Genomic DNA, 23,687 nt, shown 5'->3' with positions numbered 1-23,687 from the left:
TGAACGTGGACTGGAGGGTTAGTGATTGAATCAATCTTGTTGTGATTAATATTCATATCTTATTGTGCCCTACAGAGTGGGCATTTATTTTTAACACATAAAAGATATGTGATAAAAATTGTGAAAAGGGTGATAGTGAAAAATAAACCACATCAATCACTTCTCCCAGTGGGGAGAGATTCAAGCACATCTAGTTTAGCCAGTATAATGTAATCTCTGACTCCCTTCTTCCACATCTTTTTCTCCTATAGATGTAGTTAAAGCTAAACTCTCCATTTCCCAGCCTCAGGTGGAGTTTGAGAGGCCATGTGACAATTTTGGCCAATGAGAGATGCTGGAACCATAACCCATTTCCTCTTTATTCCTCCCCAGAAAAAACAAAACAAAACAAAACAACAACAATGTGATGGACTCTTATAGCAGGAGGTGATAGGAATGAAGACAAAGTCAACACGCTAAGAATGAAGGAGTAGACTGGTGAGAAGAGTCAACCCAGGACTTTTTTCCAATACCTTCATTAAGCTGTTGTATTGTCCTTGGGATTCTTTTTTTTGGGGGGGGGGGTCCAGTTTTGGGGCCTGAACTCTGGGCCTGGGCGCTGTCCCTCAGCTCTTCAGCTCAAGGCTAGCGCTCTACCACCTGAGCCACAGCGCCACTTCCGGTTTTTTTCTTTCTGCTTATGTGGTGCTGAGGAATCGAACCCAGGGCCTCGGTCATGCAAGGCAAGCGCTCTACCACTGAGCCACCTTCCCAGCCCATCCTTGGGATTCTTGAATGCAATCAATAACCCTTTTGTGTTTAGGTTACTGGTTTGGGGAGGTTTGTGTGTGTGTGTGTGTGTGTGTGTGTGTGTGTGTGTGTGTGTGTGTGTGTGTGTGTGTTTTGTGTTTTTTTTTTTTTTTTTTCAGACAAGGGCCAGTGCCTGATGAAATGGATTGGACACAGAACTTGGAAACGAACAGTGTGGGGAAGGCAATGTGGCTGGTACATAGAGTGTAGCAATAGAAACAGGGACAGCCTCAAAAATTGTTTCTTCATGTCTTGATGTTGGGCAATTCAGAGACAGTTATTATTAAAAACGGTCTGATACCAAAAGATTTATCTGAAATACAGACTGTCAAGAGAGATGCTGAAAGGTGGGAGGTACCAAAAGGAACCAGTATTTCACAAAAGAGAGATTCTAATAGGAGCAAGGAGCTTTCCAAAGCTGCTCTTGGCTGTGGAGCACATCAGTTCTTTACTGATGAAGAAATAGATCACTTGGTCCACAGCAATCATTAGCAAATATGCTCCCAAATATTCTACCAGCAGAAAAATGACAATCATACAGTTCTCAGAAAGGAAGTAGCAACAAGGTTTAAAATAAACAGTTTAAGATCATGGTAAGTTTTAATGTTGTTGATGTTTTAACCATTTTATTCATTCCTTCATTTCTAACTTACCCTATCCTTTCACAAAAGTCTCTTTGCAAGACTGATTTAAATAAATAATGCTATGATATTTCACACCAAGGGACAAGGGACCTCTTGGATTTTTGCTTTATGAAAGAGAAAAGGTATTACTTCTAGAATGCTAATTCTTCTATTGATATTTATATTTATACAATATATTTATTTTTAATATTTACATATATACATATATAGCTATGACAACATCCTATTAAATTAGGGTTGCCTTTTTTTTTTTTGTCGGTCATGGGGCTTGAACTCTGGGCTTGGGCGCTGTCCCTACACTATTCAGCTTAAGGCGAGTGTTCTACCACTTGAGCTACAGTGCCTCTTGCAGTTTTCTAGTGGTCTAATAGAGATAAGAGTCTCATGGACTTTCCTGCCCGGGCTGGCTTTGAACCATGACCCTCAGATCTCAGCCTCCTGAGTAGCTAGGATTACAGACATGAGCCACCAGCCCCCCACTGCCTATTTCATTTTCTATGAATTTTCTTCTATGTTTTTGATAGACTCAAGAAACCCTCGCCCTTAGAAGTTGTACTTGTCTAGTTACATGCAGTTTCTAATCACTGTCATTTGTATGAATGTATTTTCTTGGAATTCCAATGGAAATGAACATTCAGAGCCTGTGACCTTCTCCCAGTAGTGCTGTCTGCATTGTTCAGTTAACATTTGAAAATTACTTTGGGAATATAAAGTACCATATAATATACTGTCTATATAGTATTCTTTTATAAACTCCAGTAGCATATACATTTTTAAATCAATGTCTTATTCATAGAAAGAAAAATTATAGCAACAAACCACATTTAATATAGCAAATACTTTACATTAGCCATTGTATGGAAAAGGGCTATAATTCATATTTTTGCTCCATGACGCAGTATGCATTTCACTGTAGAACATGATTACATTTAGTATTGAATCTGTGTCATATTTGAGTGACTTTAAATTGTTTTTCTTTTTCCTTTCAGCATCAAAAACTACTTTAGATGCGGGGAACATGGACATGTGGCCATCAATTGCAAGAAAGTATTAGAAGTCAGCTGTTACCGCTGTGGTGAGACTGGACATTTCGCCCGGGAATGCACCATTGAGGCTTCGGCCTAATTCTTTTCCAGCATCGCCCCTCCTCATTTCTGCTGATAGTGTATTAATTTCTCTGATACTCTTTGCTGGCCAAAGTTGGCCGATGGAGGCTACTCCCAGGCTAGTGAGCTTTAATTGCTATGTAAAAGGTGGAAAGGGGGTAGACAAATTAAAAAACAAAAATGATTTTCTGAATTTAAAAAAAAAAACTACTTTAGACTTTTTCTGTATCATGACTAATATGTTTTTGTTTTTATTTTCTCATACTATGTTAAAAATGTCTATTGTGAGCACTACAAAAGAAAAGAATTATCTTTCATAAGATAACATAGGCAACCACTATGCAACTGTTGAGAGAATATACCAAGATTTGTTTCTACAGTGTTTTAAAATCTTAAATCTCCCCACCAACAAAACAAAGGACATTGAATAGGTCAAAAGCAGTAATTGAGTGACATTAAAAAGGTAATCTTAATTGTAACTTAATGCTACAATTTGTAGGGGGTTATTCTGGGAGGCCTCACTCTTGACAGACAAGCGCTCTACCAAGTGAACCAAGGTAGCCTGAGGGAGGTTTAAAAAGTACCACATTCCCTGAAGTAAATAGTTTCCTAGTCTAGCAATGCCCAATTCTCTGGTTTCTTTTCGAAAGCCCTGGCCATTGTCCTATTATCTGAGCACTTGGGGACAATAGGAGAATTAGGCAGAAACATACACATGGCTGGACATACACACACACACACACACACACACACACACACACACACACATGCATTCACACATGTGAGCTCTGCTCTTCTCTGGGTGACTTTGCCACATGGGCCTGCCCTGACCTTACTGCCGAGACAGAGACAAATTAGTATGTCCATCAACTTCTGGGTTTAGTTCACAAGTGTGTTTTCCCATATCTAGGCTGCATGTCCCTCAGTAATCATCCTCTTAAGACAGAATGTGTGCTGTGGACAAGTAAAAGGATTCTTATTCACTGATCCCTTCCAGAGATCCTAATAGGAATGATCACAAAGTAAATGTTACCATGTACACTAAAATAGTAACTAAACATTGCTTTTATGTGTATGTGATCAGTGTGCCACAAATACCAAGGCTTTACTAATGGATCATAGAAAAAAGAGAATTAACTTTCAATTAGAAAACATTGGGTTGTATTGCCAAAGATTGTATGTGAAATAGTATACTTAGTTAACTTGCTAACTAGTGTGGATGAATGGATGAGAAGGAAAAGTAATTTGCTTAGTCTTTGGAAGATCAACAATGTCTCTGTGTGGTAAAATATATTGGTCAAGGCAAGACACAGAAGATACAGTAATAAAAGATTACAAAGAGCACTGCTTCAGCTGTGTTTGCAGTTCAACACAAGGGTGGGAGAGAAGGGTAAAGGAAAAGGAGAAGGAGGTAGAAGGAGGAGGAGCTTGACAGAGGAGGGAGGAGAAGGGGAAAAAAGGAGGAGGGAGGGAAGGGAGGGGAAAAGGCAGAGGAAGGACTCAAAATAACCTGTGCTACCTTGATGTCTTTTAGACTCACAAGTTCCCCAGGCCTAATTTTAGGTCAAACTAGATCCCTTATGCAAGGAGATGTCTGCTTATTTCTTAGAGAAACCCAGGCCATGTCTCACTGAGCTATTGGTCCCATGGTCCATTTCCCTTCAGAGTTCTCCTACCAAACCCCAAGTGAGAAAAGACTTCTCATTTGTCCGAAGGGAAGAGACAACACCCAATGGGAGTTTTCATAAAGGCTTAGACATGGGAAAGGGCTTAATTTCAGCTCATCAAAACTATCCACTCAAAATGGAGCATTGGGCCTTCTAATTTAGAGATGTTGCCCTAGGAGTTTCACACAGTGGCTATGTCCTTAGAGAATTATTTCCACTGTCATTCTGCACTGCCAGGCAAAGCCCTCTCCCTAGACGGTTCTTCTATACCCCTTCCAGCACCCCTAACATATTCTGAGCCACTTCCCACTTCTCTCTCAGGCTGCCCTTGGAAACAAGTCTCCATTCTGCTCTGTTTCCACATTTCAGTAGTCTGGGGGTAATCATGCAAGGGGAATCTAAGAGCTTTTTCTGGACCCTGTCTCAATTAGAGAAAAAAAAATATTCTCTAGCTCAGATGGTTTGGATTTTTGCCTTTCTCAAATGTCAGGTTGTTTGAAAAAATAAGTTAAATAGGTGTTCAAAATATATTATGAGACTATATTCCAAAGAAATCTTTAAAAATAACAACTTTTCATCTATGTGGCATGAATTTAATATCACCTTAGAGAGATGCCTTACGTCAAAATATTAATCATTAAAATAGAAAGCCCACATAATTACCGGTTTAAGAGAGAAGGCATAAAATACTTTCAAAGAGATTTACATTTTCTCAAATGAATCCACACCATGTTTTGACCATGATAGTCAAAATGCACAATGTCCCTCAGTTGAAAAACTACCACTTGGGGAGCTCAAATTCACAGTCCAGACTTGAACAAACTACATGAATTAGATCGCTATTATTTTTATTCATGCTGGGGAGTGATTTTACCTAATAAAGTTATATGTAAGTGGCCACGTGCTTGAGGTATTATGAATCAAATCCTTCTTTCATATCAGCAAATGAAAAGGGCTTAATGATGGTGCTTATTATGGGATTTTTCCCCCCTGAATATTAAACATTTGGTTTTTTGATCCTAGAAGCCACCTAGTGGCTGAAGTGCAGCAAAAAAAAGGAGAGCCTACCTTCAGTAATTGTTCTCCTAAGTGTCACATTTTAGCATAACTTTGTTGCTCCTCTTAATAATGGTTTAAACATCCTGTAAGTCTCTTTTCTCAACCCAAATAATTCAGGCACAGACATATTGAAAATATCAGTAAGGTAAAGAAAATCCATGTTCTATCCTTGTTACAAATTCAACACTTAATTATATTATTTTCCTTCTTTTGTTTTTAATTATATATATGGGTTATCATTTCTTATATAATTAGGATGTTCAACCAGAAATGATGTGTAATGCATGCAATGGCAATTTTGTGTGTGTATGTGTGTGTCTCAGTGCTGTTTTTTTTTCCACTCGAGACTGGCACTGTACCACTTGACTCAGTTCTACTTCCAGCACTGTACCTCTTGACTCACAGTTCCACTTCCATCTTGTTGGTGGTTAATTGGAGGTAAGAGTCTCATGAACTTTCTTGTCCAGGCTAGCTTCAAATTCTGATCCTCAATTGATACTTCCTGAGTAGCTAGTATTAAAGGTATGAGCCACCAACGCCTAGTACACTCACTGCAAATTTTTAAGTCTTTGCCACCTGATTTTGATTTGAACTTTTCAAGTCTTATTTGAATCTGGGTGTAGTTCAGAAAAGATTATGGTGTAATGAAGAGAAAAACAACCTGATTTCCTTGACTCAAAGAAGACTTTGAGTCTGGCTAAACATAACTGACACAGAATTTGGCGTTTGATTGATGTGTTTTCCTTGTATTTTTAAGTGTAGAGAAGCAGAAAAGAGGAAGGCACAAACAAGAGTTCTGAAGTGAAATATAAACACAGAGATAAAAGTCAAGTACACCCAGTTTTGGGCTCGATTTTAGCAGCCAAACTGTTATTCGGCCTTCAACGAGAAGTCAAAGTAGAATGAGAAGTCTGATCATTCTCTTTGCTCTTCCAAACAAACTGCAATGGCTGTCCCAGTCCATTTGGGCTGTTATAGCAAAATATCAAAATCTGGGTTGGTTATAAACAATAGACATTTCTTTCTTACAGTTCTGGTGGGAGGGACATCTACCATCAATATACCAGTAGACTCACTGTTGAGAATCAGCTTCCTGGTTTATAGACAGCCATCATTTTGCTGTTAACCTCGTCTAATAGAAATGAAATCCTCACTAGCTCCCTTTTTTAAACCTTTTCTTGGAGTGTCTTCACATGGTAAAAATGCAAGGGAGACTTAAGCATTTCTTTTTAAGGACAATAATCCCATTACAAAGCATTGCCCTTTTCACCTGATAACCTTTAAATATCCTCTCAGTATATGTATTGTAGGGATATGTAAACAGTCTATAGCATAGTTTGTGTGATGAGACTGATAAAAAGATCACCAGTAGCCAACCAGCCTGGTATCAAAAGATTCCTAGTAATGATATGCCAGCTAAAACTAGCATATCATTGAACCTCTCTAAAGATGACCAAAAAAGCCAGCAAAGATAAAAGGACAGGAATAACTGTTTTGTATTTTGTGTTCTTCATTTTGTATTCCTCTAGTACCTAGACAAAAATACCATTCTTATCTAAGCATGGAGGTACACACCTGTAATCTCAGCTACTCAGGAAGTTGAGTCAGGATGATGGTGATCCAAGATTGGGCTACACAAAAATGTGAAACTATAAAAAACAAACTAAAGTAAAAAGGGCCAGGAACATTGCACAGCTAATAAAATGCTTATTTAGCCACAACAAGGCCCTTAATACTCTCCGCCCTCCCTAAATTTTTTTAAGACACAATCACAATTATGTTATGTGCTGGAGAATAATAGAATATTTGGACTCCAGAAATTTCAATGTATTAAATCAATCCAGTTCTCCCATTTTAAATCACTTTTCACCAGCCAGTCTCAACAGAATTCTACTCTGCCATCTTAGAATTCACTTAGTAAATTCTGATCTAGCACACATTTCAATCTACACTAAGTTTATGTGCCCTTTTAAGATACATTTCAGGATAAGATTGGTATGCCAGAGACATGCTTAGATCAAAACTCTAAACATAACACAATGTACTTAAATTTAACTTTTTTTGAACATAAGAAGAATTGTTGTCTTGCATTAAGTGTTAGTGTGTAATAACATTGGCAGAAAGATTGCTGGGAGCCAGTGGCTCATGCCTGTAATCATCGTTCAAAGCCAGCCAAAGCAGGAAAATCCATATCTCCAATAAACCACTAGAAAATGGGAAGTGGCGCTGTTGTTCAACTGGTAGAGCACTACCCTCAAACTAAAGAGCTCAGGGACAGCACCCAGGCCCAGAGTTAAAGCCTGACAGATTGACAAAAAACAAACAAACAAACAAAAACAGAAGGATAAGAGACAGTTAGTTCAATGACTCCACCAAGACAGAATTGATCTGTTCTAGTGTTAGAAAACACCAGCTTGCCGGGCACTGGTGGCTCATGCCTGTAATCCTGGCTACTCAGGAGGTTGAGATCTGAGGATCATGGTTCAAAGCCAACCCAGGCAGGAAAGTCTGTAAAACTCTTATCTCCAATAAGCCACCAGAAAACCAGAAGTGGTGCTGTAGCTCAAGTGGTAGAGCACTAGCCTTGGGCTTAAGAGCTGAGGGATAGCGTTCAGGCCCAGAGTTCAAGCCCTACGACTGACAGAAAAGAAAACACCAGCTATAATTTGCAGTAGGCAGTTTCTGAGCATTGACATTCACTGTTTTCCTAGTTTCAGCATTCATTAAAAGCACAGTTTGCTCATCTTAAAAATAGAGATAATGTTCAATAGGAAATGTACTCATTACCTTACTCATGTAACTATAACACCTCTATATAGTATCTTTACAATAAAAAATATAAAAAATAGAGATAATAATTCAAGGGCATTAGTTTTAAACACTGAATTAATTCATGTCTATAAAGTATTTAAAAGTTTTCCACATGAAGTGACTACTTAATAAATTGCAGAAAAATACCTTAATATATTATTTCTTCCACTATATTGGAATAACTTAGGAAAAATAATCTAACACTACTACTTAGGGGATACACTATAAAGTTAAATGAGCTATCGTTAAAAAATTTTGATGATTATGATATGATTATTCACCATACAATGTTATATATTTTTTACAATTACTTTTTACAAGAGGTGACAAGGTTTTTTTCTCAATAAATAAAGTATCAGAATGTGCCTTATCTTGGAAGTATTATTCAGCTTACTATATTAAGAAAAAATGATTACCAATGAAAATTCCTGTGGCAGTAATTGTTCATTCTGCTATATTTTAATGAAAGTTGAGCATGGAGGAAGTGGCAGAAACCTATGTGTACTCTGAGCTCAAGAAATCTGAGCATGAAGCATCCAAATAGTAGATTTTCTTTCCTCTCATTGGGCTTTTCTTCTTCCTCCTGTCTTTGAAGCTGTGTTGACAGTCCATCTTACCAGCTACCTAAAATATTGTCATCTGTAATTTGAGAACTAGAGGTCATCTTAAAGGAACCTCTGGATCCTGTAGAGGAGATACACTCATAAAAGTCTTAATTGCAGTTAAGCAAAAGCTTAATGGGCAATGAGCAAGAAAGTCCACAGCTATGACTCGACAGCGACACCTACTGGTACGTGTAGTATAGTTTGTCACATTGGGAAAGCTCCCCTTTGGGCACTGACGTGGTTGGAATAATCAAGCATGGAAAACAGTAATGCAAAAGAAAAAATAAAAAAGGAGAGGGAGAGAGGGAGAGAGATGGAGAGAGATGGAGAGAGAGAGAGATGCTCTAGTTGTATGTTCTATGTCTTTAGTGATTCTCCATATTCCTCATGCTCTCTGCTAGTTGGCTGAATGGTTAGGTTTCTCATTCTTTTTTAAATGTTTTATTTTATTGTAGAGATGCTGTACAGAGGGGTTATAGTTACATGAGTAAGGTAATGAGTAAATTTCTTGTTGAGCATCATTACCCCCTTCTTTGTTGTTCTCCCACTAACCCTTCCTTCCCCCACTTCTCTACCTCCTCCCCCCCCAACCCCAAAGCTATAAAGCTCATTTCCAACATAGTGTCTTGTGAGTATCATTGTGGCAATGGGTCATCCTATGTCCTTGTTTCAGTCTTTTTATTCCCTGTTCCCTTCCCAAAATGAGATAAATGTATATACAAGAAAGACAGCTTCTTCAGTAAATGGTGTTGGCAAAATTGGTTAAACACCTGCAGAAAACTAAAATTAGATCCTTATATATCACCCTGCACCAGAATCAACTCTAAATGGGTCAAAGACCTCGGAGTAAAAGAAGACACCCTGAAAACATTACAGGAAGGAATAGGAGAAACTCTAGGGCTCTATCAAACACAACATATCAAAGAAAGGTTAGACAATTGGGATTGCATGAAGGTGCAGAGCTTCTGCATGGGAAAGGACATAGATAGTAAGATCAATAGAAAGCCCACGGATTGGAAGAAGACTTTTACTAGCTATACAACAGACAAGGTTCTCATATCTAAAATATACTTAGAACTCCAAAAATTAAATCCTTTAAAAACAAATCCTCAAAGAAACAACCGCCCCATTAATAAATGGGCTAAAGACTTAAAGAGAGACTTCTCTGAAGAAGAAATAAGAATGGCCTATAGACACATGAGGAAATGCTCAACTTCTCTGGCCATAAAAGAAATGCAAATCATGGCTGGGAAGGTGGCTCAGTGGTAGAGTGCTTGCCTTGCATGCATGAGGCCCTGGATTTGATTCCTCCGCACCACATAAGCAAAAAGAAAAAAGCCGGAAGTGGCGCTGTGGCTCAAGTGGTAGAGTGGTAGCCTTGAGCTGAAGAACTGAGGGACAGCACCCAGGCCCAGAGTTCAGGCCCCACTACCGGACCCCCCCCCCAAAAAAAGAAATGCACTCAAAACAAAATTGAGATACCACCTCACCCCAGTTAGAATGGCTATAATCAAGAAATCTAATAACAACTGAAGCTGGAGGAGATGTGGTCAAAAGGGAACCCTACTGCACTGTTGGTGGGAGTGTAAACTTGTTCAACTACTCTGGAAAGAAGTAAGAAGGTTCCTCAAACCACTACATATGACCCGGCAATCCCACTTTTGGGCATTTACCCAAATAATCACAAACAAGGCTATACTAAAGTTACCAGCACAACTATATTTACCACAGCATTATTCACCATAGCTAAGACATGGAACCAACTGAGAATCCTCTCAGTAGATGAATCCTGAAAGTGGAGCTGGACTGAATGACTCATTGAAAAAAAAAAACTTCAGTGTAGAAAAAGAAAGTGTAGTGACTTCACACTTCAGAGGACTGGCAGACACTACCCTATCTAGGGGACCAGATGAACCTCACCCGTGATGGTATGTGAACACCAGGTGTCCCTGAGTGATATGACCAAAAACATTTCACCTGTGTGTTGTTCTTGCCCGGAACCCAGTGCTTTGACCCTTCAATGCCATCTGAGGTTGTTCTCTGAAGCACCTGACCAGAATGCCTCAAATCCCAGAACATATGATAACAGCTTGAGGACAAACTAAGACTAAAATGGAGGAAGGGGCACATGGGAACTCATTCTACTGTGTCTGCAAACTTTCCATAAATTTACAAGTATTCCAACATAGCGTTTTTTCATCTCACAAATAAGAGGTATTTGCTAGATACTCATCTTGGTATTCTGTATGTTCTTGCAAGAACACCTACATTTGAAGAACATGTCATGTTTGAAGAACTAGATGAAGAACATGTTTAAAGACCTAGAATGTTTTGGTGATACTTTGATTTCAGTTTTGTGCAATAGCAATGTCACACAAGCAAAGAGGGATTATCTCTAGCTCTGAATGGGCAGACTCAGAGATGTGCTGTCCTGATCAGAACTGCACAAGGAATAAGAAGCAGAAGAAAGGTTCACCCAACCACAGGACGTGTGGTCTTATCTCCATCCTCCTAGATGCCTTCACAAGTTTCCAAAAAGTTACTCATGAATCATGAGGTCACAGGTGTCTGATAGATTTAAGGTATCTACATTATCCTTGCCTTTCAGTGGGGAGGATTTAAGTGCTGAAAATGGAAATGAATGCTGTAGGAAACGAAAAAATTAAAATGAGAGGAAATAAATCAGATGCTCAAAACATATTCCCACACTGCATTACAAAGTAATAAAGTTCACTGTCAAAGAAAATCCTTCTCATCTTTCCAGGCTTACTTCAAGGATGATTTTATGCATCGTTTTTTCCCTCTCCCTCCTCTGCCTACTCGCATAATACTCCTCTGACTCTCACTGGACATTTTGGTTTTGCCAATGTCCAGGGAGGTTCAGTTTGTCCAGTTCTGATTGCTGGAAAAACGTCTTTTATTTATTAAATGGTCTATGTATCCTTTTGAAAAATATACAGAAGTGTACTTGAGCTTTTGAGGGTTTATTTGGGGACAGTTTTTTTTTTCCATCACTCTATAGGTGGGCTTGAAGCTCGAATTTGAGCTCAGGCCTTGGTAACTTGCTAAACAACCACTTTGTCACATCAGTCACATTCCTCAGCCCTTTCGGCTCTTGGGTTTTCTTTTTGTTTGTTTTGTTGTATGTTTAATGTATTCTCATTTTAATTTAAAAAATACAAATAAATAAATCATCATCTATGTCAAGATATAACAGAAAGGAGGCTGTTTGAGGACAATTATGCCAAGCATGGCAAAAGAGAGTCATAAGCTACATAGTTCATTTTTTCTTACTATGCCAACTACTTCTCAAAGGTAGATAATTATAAGGTAATTCTTAATAAGCACTGCAAAGCCTGGCACCAGGGATTATTCCTGTAATCCTAGCTACTCAGGAGCTGAAATCTGAGGATTACAGTTTAAAAATCAGCCCAGACAGAAAAGCCTGGAGACTCCTATCTCTAATTAAGTAGCAAGAACCTGTAAGTTGATGTGTGGATCAAGTGGTAGAACATCAGCCTTTAATGAAGAAGCTAAAGCACTCAGGCCATGAGTTAAAGCCCCAGTACCAACACACACACAAACACACACACACACACACACACACACACACACACACAAACACAACCACTGTAATGATGACAATTACGAAATATAAAGAGGCCTTAGATACAGAGTTTTTATGAAGCCAACCAGAGTCATGCAGGGAAAAAGAGAGCCAATTATCACACATCTTATATGTTTTCTAGGTCAGAAGTCCCCAAAGAGATTATGCCTAATTTGAGGACTCTGCCAGAGGTAACTGAATCTGGCTACTTCTTGTTCTCAATGTTTCTGAAATATACAAATTAGGTTTTGGAATCCTCTCGCTTTGAATAAAGAGCACACCACACACATATGTTACTCATAGACCACACACACATACACACACTACACACACACACACACACACACACATTTCCAAGATTAGATATCCATCATATGTAAAAAATAGGACAGCATTCCGTAATAGCATCATGTATTATATTATTAATATTTATGATATTATTTATATCTATTTTTTTGGGTCCAGTCATGGGGCCTGAACTCTAAGCCTGGGCACTATCCCTCAGCTCTTCAGCTTAAGGCTAGCACTCTACCACTTGAGACACAGCGCCACTTCTGGCTTTTTTCTTTTTTGCTTATGTGGTGCTGAGGAATTGAACCCAGGGCCTCATGCATGCAAGGCAAGTGCTCTACGACTGAGCCACCTTCCCAGCCCATCATTTATATCTATTATATAATATGTATTAATATTTATTATATAATTAATGCCTATTATAATTAATGTATATTAATAGGTATTAATAATATAGATTAATATAATGTATAATATGTAGATGTTAATCTGTTAATAGTTAAGATGATTATATAGAATATAATTCATATATTGTTCATGTTTATTATATATTAAAATGTTTCCATATTTTATCAGCTCTCGCAATCAAGATCAGAGGACATCAGAAAGGTTATTAGAAGGGTTCATCTATTGCCACTCTTTTCCCAAGTTTGTCTATTTTTCTTTCTCTCTGATACAAAGCACCAGCTGGGTTGGGTGATCCTGCTCAGTGGCTGTGGTGAATGTTCAGAATGAACCACTCCATCTCTGACATCAGCTAGTCTGACACAGACTAGCCACACACTGCAAACCAAATAACCCAAGGGTTCAACTATTCATTATAAGGGAAGTAATCATTCATAATCATCTGCTGATTTCAGGAAAGTGATGGAAATGTATCCAGCCAGTCACTGTTGACAGCTCTGCTCTCAAATGTCTTATGATAGAGTCCCACCTGACTTAGGTCTTGCTGTGTCTGGGCAATAATTTCCATAAGCTGACAAAAAAATTGCATTGCATTAATATTTAAAATTAAAATCAATGACTACTCTAGCCCAGTGATGGAATGCTGCTTGCTGAATGTCATTGAATTTCTCATTAATATTAATTTGCAGCTTGTAGAGAAATGGCTTAACAACTGAGCTACAGGCATCTAATTCAAATATTGATTAACTGAGCCATAAATCTGTGCACATGAAAGAAATTGCTTTCAACCATCTGTGTTTGATTTTAAGGTCTTTTTCAGCATTTTCAAAATTCATCATATTTCAGTAATAACATGTATGTTTTCTAGTGGGTTGGTTATTAGCAAATATTTGCCAGTTTTCTGAAAGCTAAAATTTATTTTAGTTTGCTGGTAGGACACATAATTTTCCAGTGAGCCAAATGCCTAAAGGTATTATAACTCCAATGTCAATATTATAATCACCAACCATGATTTACTGAATATGTTTTACTGACATAGACCTATTTTTTGTGCTACTGGAGATTGAACCTTGGACCTTGTGCATGTCACTGAGCTACATTCAAGCCCTGACCTATGAGTTTGACTTTCATGAGTATAAGAAAATGATGTTATTGATCCTGAATTAGTAGGACATTTAATTGAGATTGTTTTTCTCAATTGCAGTAATTAACTTCTATTATGTTTATGCTTAGAACACTCCATGAACACATAATAGAAAGCACACATATTAACTAAATAGCCACCACCTCTAAATGGGTGATTTTGTACATTCTAAAAACAAAACTCCTTTCCCCCCCCCCCCAATGGGAATGATTCATCTCTTCCTTGATGAACAAATACTTACTAAATGCACAAAGCATTATACTAATTGTCACTTGGGAGTGTACAGAAGAATAGCAGAAGAGCTCTGAAGGTGTCTTTTATTAGCTTGGAAAACAAATGAGGCATTTATGCAGTAACCAGAATACAAATTCCACTTATTTCTTTTATATGTAAATCTGTCATTGTATAGGCTTGTGAAAATGAGGAAGAGAGGGAGAAACAGTGAGACAGAAGATAGAGTCAAAATAGTTACTATAGAAATGCCACTTCTCTCTGGAGCCCATGCTGTTTGAACAAGGGGATATGAAACCGATGGAATTTGGAACTAGAACATCAACATTAGTTACTGTATCATGAACTATTAGACCAATATTTTAAAAAGTAGTGTGGTATAAACATGACTAAATGTAACATATGCAAGTTTAAAGTAAAAATACATCACAGGTTAGTTATATACAAACATCTATGACATAATATTCATGATATAAATTTAAAATTCTATTCATATATAAATAAACATGCATGACATAATATTGATGCTATAAATTTAAAAAGCCAGAAAGTTGTCTAAAATGATTGAACATGTCTAGGTTCTCTTTATCTCAACTTTTAAACATCTATCCCTCATGTACAGAAGACCTTGCATATTAGCAGACTGTATTGTTTGTGTGTCTATAGACTGTGCACTCTTAAACTATTAAACTGTTTTTCCTGAGATGGGGCGGTCATCTTTAACATTTGAGAGACTATTATCTTACATTTTGGAGTAAAGGTACAACATTTTTGATCCAGAAAGTGAGATCTAATTACATCAAGATACTGGTTTATAATATTTATGTAAACCAACTCAGCATATATGCATACATACACAAATATGTTGAAGTATGGTAGATACAGTCAGGGAAGAAATCAAATGGTGCAACTCCTTTGAACAACTCACCTGCAGTTGAACAAAATGAATGCCAGGAAACTGGAACCTGAGGTAGCAGGAGAGGAAGGTCAAGTGGAGAGGGAAGATGAACAAAGAGAGGAAGGGTGGGAGAATACAGCCAAAATATTCAATACATACACATATATATATATATATATATATATATATATATATATATATTTGAAGTAGGAAGATTGAGGAGATGGGTGGGGTTGGCGCAGATAGGGGAGAACAACAGAAAGGGTGACATTGGTCAGATGTGATGTACTCATAAACTGACGTAGAGAATTGGAATCCCTTTGTACAACTAGTAAATGATACTAGTAAAAATATAATTCGGAAATTATACTTAATAACATCAAATCAGCTTATTAGTTAGAATTGGTTTTTAAAATGATATATTGATAGGAAAAATAGCACTAATGTGTGAGATGAGATATAGGAGAAAGTAGAAAGCTGACTAATAAATTATTGAGATAATCCAGTGCAGGCACAGAGGAAGCAACTAATAGAATAGAAAGAAGTGGAATACATTAGATAATATGGAAGTGGAATGCACAGGAGCTCAATAAATAAGTCCTTACTAGCAAAGTAAAAGGAATAAATGTTTATTTTGACTCACAATTTTATAGCTTTCGATCTATGGTGGTCTAGCTCCATTGTGTTGGGCCTGTGGCAAAGAGAACATCATACTGGGGAAGGTGTGGTAGATGAAACCCATTCACCTCATAAAGCTGGGTCAAGAGAGAGGGAGAGAAGGAAAAGGAAAGGATGGGCTTGGATCTCGGTATCCTTATTTCTCAATGAGCTTGCTTCCTTCACAAGGTCCCACCCCTTTCTTCAAATAATACAGTCTGGTGACCAAACCTTTAATACATGAGCCTATAAGGAACATTGAGAATTCAACCATAACACCAGGAAAAGTGAGGGGAGTGATTGGATGAAAGAGAAGGAGCTGTGAGCTTATACTCTGAGTAAATGAATGAAGGGCAAAGACATGAACACAAACAAGCTTTGATTTACAACAGAATGTTTTTTCTTTAATTGGGGTCGTAGTTTAATAAAATCAAGTCAACCGATCAATCCCTTTCAACGGCATGTCTCCAATAACCTAACGACTTCCCACTAAACCCCATCTCTTTCTTCCTCCCAATTAGTAACAAGGTGGGCTTCAAACTTTGAACACATGGGCTTCTGGTGGTCATTCTACATGGAAATGGCATCCCTTCCCAAAGACCTCCTAATATCATTGTCTTTAGATCGAAGATTGCAACAGCTGAATTTGGGGAGATGCAGATATCCAGCTTGTAGAACATACTAAGTTCAGAGACCACACAAATTACCAAGCATTTAAAGATAAAATTTTTTTTCTAACCTTGAGGGGCTCATGAACTAGTGAGAATGCTAATTTTACATAGTAATTTTGCAGAACATAGAAATTTCAATGAGGGAATCACTTTTAAGATAACTTGAAGACCCCCCAGAAGGATATCTATCCAATATGGAAGATGTTTGGGAAGTGAGGCCCATGAGTAGTCTAAAGGTATGAACACATGGTGTTAGAAGAAAAGAGAGCAGATATATTCCAGGAAGAGAGGCAGGATGACCAAGCCACAGCATGTCATATATAGGAAACTTAAGCAGAAAAGGAGTGCAGCAGAAATCAAGATGCCCTGTGAAAAGTATGTTGCTTGATTCTGCTAAGAGGCCACAGGCCCATATATTCTAAAAAGAAAATCAATAGCAGCCAATTAAAAGCTGAAAGCTGTCAGGTCTATACAGAATATGGATGTGGAATGCCAATTAGAAATCAACTGTAGTGTAGAAGGTGAAAAGTGAAAATGCTAACTGGAGTGATTTAATTATGATTAAATACATGAACATCCAGGGATTAGATATGGTATGTTTTAAGTAAGATGAACTAGCTGGTAACCCTGAATATTTTGAACACAGGGGCAAACATGTTCTTTAAAAGTTTGCTCTTAAAGAATAAATACATCCCTATAAAGAAAGGAGCTTGGGGGCTGGGAAGGTGGCTCAGTGGTAGAGCACTTGCCTTGCTTGCATGCCTGAGGCCCTGGGTTCGATTACTCAACACCACATAAGCAAAAAGAAAAAAGCCGGAAGTGGCACTGTGGCTCAAGTGGTAGCCTTGATCTGAAGAGCTGAGGAACAGGGCCCAGGCCCAGAGTTCAGGCCCCACGACTGGACCCAAGAAAGGGGCCTAACTAGAGGTCCAGAGACTGAGTGGGTATTTATGCCTCCAAATTAAACAATGTGTTTATGTGCATACATGTATATCCCAGACAAAATTTAAACAGGAAGGGGATAAGAAATGTGTGAAAATATATGTCTTTTTTCTTCTTCTTTTTGTCTCAGAGAATATGAGATTCTTGTATGAGACTGGGCAGGAAGGAGAGATTATTGTTTGACTCTGTGGATGGTGGTGTGAAATTGCTCAGACAAATGTGGCAACTTTGTATTAATTTGCAAACTATATAATTCAGCTGTATACATCTTATTTCACCAAGCCCTCACTCTGTAACTTAGATATTGTTATGTTTCTCAGATGGGGAGACAAAGACTCAGAGGCAAAAACTGGGTTGTCTGTTGTTATATGTTGGCACAATTGAGATTCAAACCAGATTTTCTAACTCCAAAATCAGAGCATTTGAACAGCAGTTTTGAAATAGGCTTTATGAGCCCTATGGTGTTCTTTTTTCAGTGTGTGTGTGTGTGTGTGTGTGTGTGTGTGTGTGTGTGTGTGTGTGTGTGTGTGTGTGTGTGTGTGGCCTCACAGTGTGTGTACGTCTGTGACTTTTCAACTGTCAAACACCATGTTTTGGTGACAACACCTAAATCTATTTGGAAAGCTATCAGGTTTTTATGTTTTAAAGATAGCTTTCATGTAGAAAAGGAATCTTTACACCTATATTCATTTTCACTCATAGTGGAAATATTAGAATTTTACATGTAAGTTGTAGATAAAATTTATGTATTAGTAAAATCTACTTATGCATCTAGTGATTGTTGATTTATCCTCAGCTTAGAAGAACAAATTATCAGTTTAGGATATTAAATTTCCTCCAGCATTTACATTTATGTTATACTTTGGCTTATAAGCTATTTTAGATATTTCATACTAAATCCGTTCAAGTTGTATGTTCTCCTGAATATTCAAAGCCTTTGGAAATGTGATTGATTTAGCTATTTAAAAACTTCCAACTTCAAATATTTAGTATATCTACTTTCCTAGAGTATTTCAAACAAGTAAAAAGGTAGAATTACAAATTTAACATAAAGATGTTTTTATAAGCATATAATGGTATATAGAAACCCAATGCTAAGGATGTAATGGTTCAGTTTATTTAAATACATACACATTGGATGGATAATTCCAGAAATATATCAAAGAATATTATTTTATTTTTCTAATCCATTCTTAGCTATTATTTTTATCTCTTACTGTGCCCAGCTTATAAATTAACTTTCATTATAGATATGTGAGTATAGAAAAACACAGTGTATAGAGAGAGTTTGCGGCTATGGGGGAGGGTCTTGAGCCACATCTTTTAAATATAACAGAGGGTAACTTTACTAGAAACACTTGTCAACTAATATTGTTTCTTTGACATTTAAGGACATTCCAGGTGCCGGTAGTTCATGCCTATAACTGTAGCTACTCTGGATGCTGAGACTGAGGATCATGGCTCAAAGCCAATGCTGGCAAGAAAGTCCACATAACTCTTATCTCCAATTAACTACCAAAAGCCAGAGGTGGATCTGTGACTCAAGTGGTAGAGCACTAACCTTGAGCAAAAGAAAGCCCATGGACAGATTCCAGACCCTGAGTTCAAGCCCCAGGACCAGACAAAACTAACAAACAACAATGCACATTACTCAGACAATTGTACATGGTTCAAATTGTTTCTTTGCTTTTTCATTTATTTTCTGCAGTTGTCATCACCTCAACTTGCATTTTGCATCCTAAATTTGGTTGAAAATGTAGATCCTAAGGATTCAATTTCCTCTGTTTCTTTTTACACCATCTAGAAGCTGTGTTCAATATGCTGGACAGAGACTTAATGCTTAGGTGTTCTAGAAATATTCAACCTGAGCTACGTGTTGATACACTGAGCCTGATCATATAGAAAGGGAATTTTGACAAATTCCTTGCAAATAATTACATCTAACCATTTCTCAGTTAATCTTACTTACTGTAACTTCTGGGTCAACTCTCATTGTAATTCCTTCATTAAATTAAATTGCCTAATTTGGGTAGTTGGTATCTTATTCCTAACCCACCTTCCATCTGCATACCACCTACTTGCAATCAGCGCTGCTGTCTGCAAACATTACCTGTGTACAACAGCCCTTTCTACTCCCCAAGCTGGCACTGTGACTAATCTTTTAACTACCTATTTGGATATTTCACCTCTTCTTATACAGATTACTTCCTTACTTGTCTCACAGACCACAAATTTATAGTTACTACATTGACTAAAATTACCTCTCCCTTGTTCTGTGCTGATGGATTTGGATAGTAAATCATGGTTTTCCTATCAATGAATTGGCATGTGTCCTGAATGGGCTTGTATCAGGACTTTAAATACTGGACAAAGGCAGAAAAATAATAACAGTAGTTCTCTGAAAACTATCAAGTCGTTCTAGCTTCTGAGATCCCATGTTATTGATTGGTTTGCAGCTGAATTTTCAGCCTTTCCTTCAGTCATCCAAGCAGCTTTCATATCCTTCCAATAAAGAACCCTGCTGAATGCATTGTAATCAATCCCAGCGCCTGAACAAATATTGAAAAGAAAAGGGTGGCTGTACCAATAACAAGAGGGGAACAGTTGGTGGAGAAAGGCTTGGAGTCTTGAGCCCTGTTCATCAAGTCCCTGCTGTCCTCCTGAAAATTTCATTTTTTAAGAGGGAATGTTGCTAAAAAGTTGTAAGATTGTTACCTCCATGTCTTTGATGGTTTCAGTTATTTGAATCTACCACTGGGGGATTTTCATGGGCCATATAAAGGATGTAAACAATTGCAGAAAAGGTCTGGAAAAATAAAAAGGAAATGAGAAACTTGAAAAAACTTTCAAACCTGAAGTATCAGAGAGAGAGAGATGTAGTATATATAAACTACGGAATATTACTCATCCCTTATGAAGACTATTACATCATTTGCAACAACATGAAAGGACATAAAAAAAAACTGATGGTAAGTGAAGTAAGTCAGGCCCCGAGAGGAATCATGTTTTATCTTATATGTGAAAGTTAGAATTAATTTATAAATATAAATATAAGTAAACACCTCAGGGTTGTAGCAAGTGTACACAAATGAAGTAACCAAAATATGGTATTTTCAAGGGAAAATTCACATGTCATAATTCCTTAGAAAGGCTATGAATATAAGGAAACTGATACTCGAAAGTTGGGGAGTGGAGTCAAGAGGATGAGGGTAGACAAATGAAGGGAGGAAGAACGCAGTCATAAAATCCAATGCCTCTACTACAAATTTAAGATAATCGAGAGGTAAAGTTGGAAGGAATGAGGCTGGATGAAAGGGGTGACATTTATAAAGATGCATTGTATTTATAAATTGATTTGTTGAATGGCAACTCCTTAAAAATAATAAATATATAATTGAAAAATTAAAAAAAAACAGAAATCATGACTGTTTCTAATTAAGGAACTTTAATACTTAAGAATTGTGGACTGAAAGCCTGATGCTGGTGGCTCATATCCTGAGGCTGAGATCTGAAGATTGTGGTTTGAAGTCAGCAGGAAAGTCTGTGAGACTCTTATCTCCAATACAAACTACCCAGAAATGGAGCTGGGCTCAAGTGGTAGAACACCACCCCCCCTGAGCATTAAAAGCTCAGAGAGAGTGCCCGAGGTCCAGAGTTCAAGCCCCACGACCAACAAAAAAACAAGATGGAGTTCAGTGTTTTCAATTAGAGTCAAATTTATTAAAACTTCATTTCAGGCAAAACTTTCTACGTGTTTTACCCATGCTATCTAATTAGCTCAGGAGTGGATTCAAGCTGCTCAAATCCCTTTTATTTTAATCAATGTCTCTCCCCCCCCCCCCTGCTCAGCCCAGAGTTTTCTCCACTGGCCCTTTCCAGCCTTGCTCAGGCTCAGCGGGCTGGCGCCAGCGCGCATGCGTGTTCCGCGCCGCACATGCGCAGTATTGTCACTGCCGGCCCCGAACGCGGCTGGGGCTGAGCTGGCCGAGCCGCCTTCTGCGGGGGTGGGTGGGCTGGATCTGGTTATGGCCGAGGGCAGCGGGGAGGTGGTCGCCGTGTCGGCCTCGGGGGCCGCCAACGGTCTCAGCAATGGGGCCGGCGGGACCTCGGCGCAGTCCAACAACCCGCTGTCGCGCAAACTGCATAAGATCCTAGAGACCAGGCTGGACAATGACAAGGTAAGCGGAGCGGGCCGGGCCGGAGTGCCGGGGTCCCCGAGGGGGGTTCGCGACGGGGAGGTCCCGGGGGAGGTGGGGGGGGGGCTCGAGGCGCACCGAGCCGGAGCGGGCCGGGCCGGAGTGCCGGGGTCCCCGAGGGGGGTTCGCGACGGGGAGGTCCCGGGGGGCGGGGGTCCTCGAGGCGAACCGAGCTGGCCGGAGTGACGTCTGCCCGGCACCTGCTGTCCGCTCTCGAGTCTGCTCTGCAGGTTCCCCAGAGCGGGGCAGGGAAATGAGGGGCGGGGGTGGTGAGGCAAGGGGTACCCCAGACAAGGTAAAGGGCTTCCTGGGCTTCACTCCTCCCTCCCTCCATTAAATAAAAAAGACTTATTGGAAAAGTCACGACTTTCTGGAAAGTGCGCCCCCCCCCCCCCCCCGCTCCACCCCAGCCCCAGAGGGGTCCGGGGTCCGGGCTCCTGGCTGGCTGGGAAGGCAGGGTGAGCTGACTGTCACTTAAGGGGACAGGGATGGACGGAGGAGAGATGTGAGGACCACCAGAGCTTTTCCCAGTAGGTTAAAGAAACGACAGCAACCACCACCAACCCCCAATTGAGGGTGTTTCCTGCCTAGGGCTCCAATAAACTCATTTTTGCTAGTGCTTGTTGTGCTCTAAGCGCTGTCTGTGATTTGCAGGTCCTGCGGTGTTAAGTGAACTTAGGCTCAGGTGTCCCAAGTTCCTCTCCGGTAGCTGGTTGAACTGTCTGTCCAGCTTTGATCATAGTTTGGCGGTCTGGTAAACTGGTCATGTCTATGTGGCCTAAAGTATAGGATGGAAGAAGTGGAATTGTGGCTCAAGTGGTAGGGTGTCAACCTTGAGCAAAAAAAGCTAAGGAGCAGTGGCAGGCCCTGAGTTCATGTCCCAGGACATGCGCACACACACACACACACACACACACACACACATACACAAATAAAATAAGATAATATTTATATAATTAAAAAAGAGCTAGTTAGATATATATTTAGGTAAATGAAAATAAACTGTCAATAAAAATGGATGCTTTTGTATTAAATAAGATTAACATCATTTATTTCATGAATAAGAAAGAAGGCTTCGGGGCACCAGTCATTGTTAGCTATAGCCACCAAAATTGGGTATTATGACTTAAATCTCATAACTTTCCTAAGCTACATAGGGATTGGGTATGCTGCTGGTAATTTTCTTAGAGGGAAGTCTTCAGTAATTTGAAAGTCATTCAGTATTTCTTGTATTGTTTAATACAAACAGATCATCTGAAAATTATTTCCTTGCATTTTGGCTTGAGATTAGGAAAACACTTAAAAAGCAGTTATACTAATTGTGTTCTGCTGCTAATTGTGTAGGAGATGTTGGAAGCTCTCAAGGCACTTTCAACCTTTTTTGTTGAAAACAGCTTGAGGACTCGAAGAAATTTACGTGGAGATATTGAACGCAGAAGTTTAGCCATCAATGAGGAGTTTGTGAAGATTTTCAAGGCAGTAAGGACGGTATGCAAGTGCTTTTTATTTAGCATTTATTGAGAACTTTTATGTTTGGCTTTGTGCTAAGTTGTTTTTTTTTTCAAGTAGGTTGGTATATTTGCTTTTAATATGTCTTATTCGAATGAAAACTTTTACTCTACTGCTGTCTGTGGGTCTTTATTTGAATTAGTGTGAGTTCTAAACCTATGACTTTCCCTGATGCTGGCTTTTGGACAGTTGTAGCATTTATCCTAAGAAATTCTCATAAGAATTTTAACTTTTTTAAAAACAACATATAAGATTTCTCTGGATGTTTTTCCAGGAGAAATTTCCTCATTGAATAAACTCCTTTTGGATAAACATTTCTCCAGTAGAGACTGATTAACACTGAGTAACTTTTACTATGCTCTAAATTATACAATTTTCAGACCAAGATCAGGCACTTGAATGTATAATGTTCCACCATGCTTGAGTATGGCCTATTCATAGTAAGATAAAAGTAA

At 38.7% G+C, this 23,687-nt stretch overlaps 1 protein-coding gene across 3 annotated transcripts in view; it reads left to right on the top strand.

The window, feature by feature from the left end:
• The first annotated feature begins 21,517 nt into the window (after nt 1–21,517).
• Cog6 (component of oligomeric golgi complex 6) overlaps nt 21,518–23,687 on the top strand; it is a 60,672-nt gene continuing 58,502 nt past the window's right edge. The window contains exons 1-2 of one of the 3 annotated variants that reach the window (XM_070002910.1): nt 21,518–21,705; nt 23,068–23,211. In XM_070002910.1, coding sequence (XP_069859011.1) covers nt 21,553–21,705; nt 23,068–23,211 — 297 coding nt within the window. In that variant the 5' untranslated portion in view covers nt 21,518–21,552. The remainder of the gene's footprint in view (nt 21,706–23,067; nt 23,212–23,687) is intronic. The other 2 variants (XM_070002909.1, XM_070002911.1) reach the window with 2 other exon arrangements.

The sequence above is a fragment of the Dipodomys merriami genome, unplaced genomic scaffold, assembly GCF_024711535.1.
Source record: "Dipodomys merriami isolate MVZ:Mamm:240054 unplaced genomic scaffold, mDipMer1.0.p SCAF_6, whole genome shotgun sequence".
Classification (NCBI taxonomy): Eukaryota; Metazoa; Chordata; class Mammalia; order Rodentia; family Heteromyidae; genus Dipodomys; species Dipodomys merriami.
The sequence above is the reverse complement of the archived record's forward strand: the minus strand, read 5'-3'. Positions and strand labels throughout refer to the sequence as shown.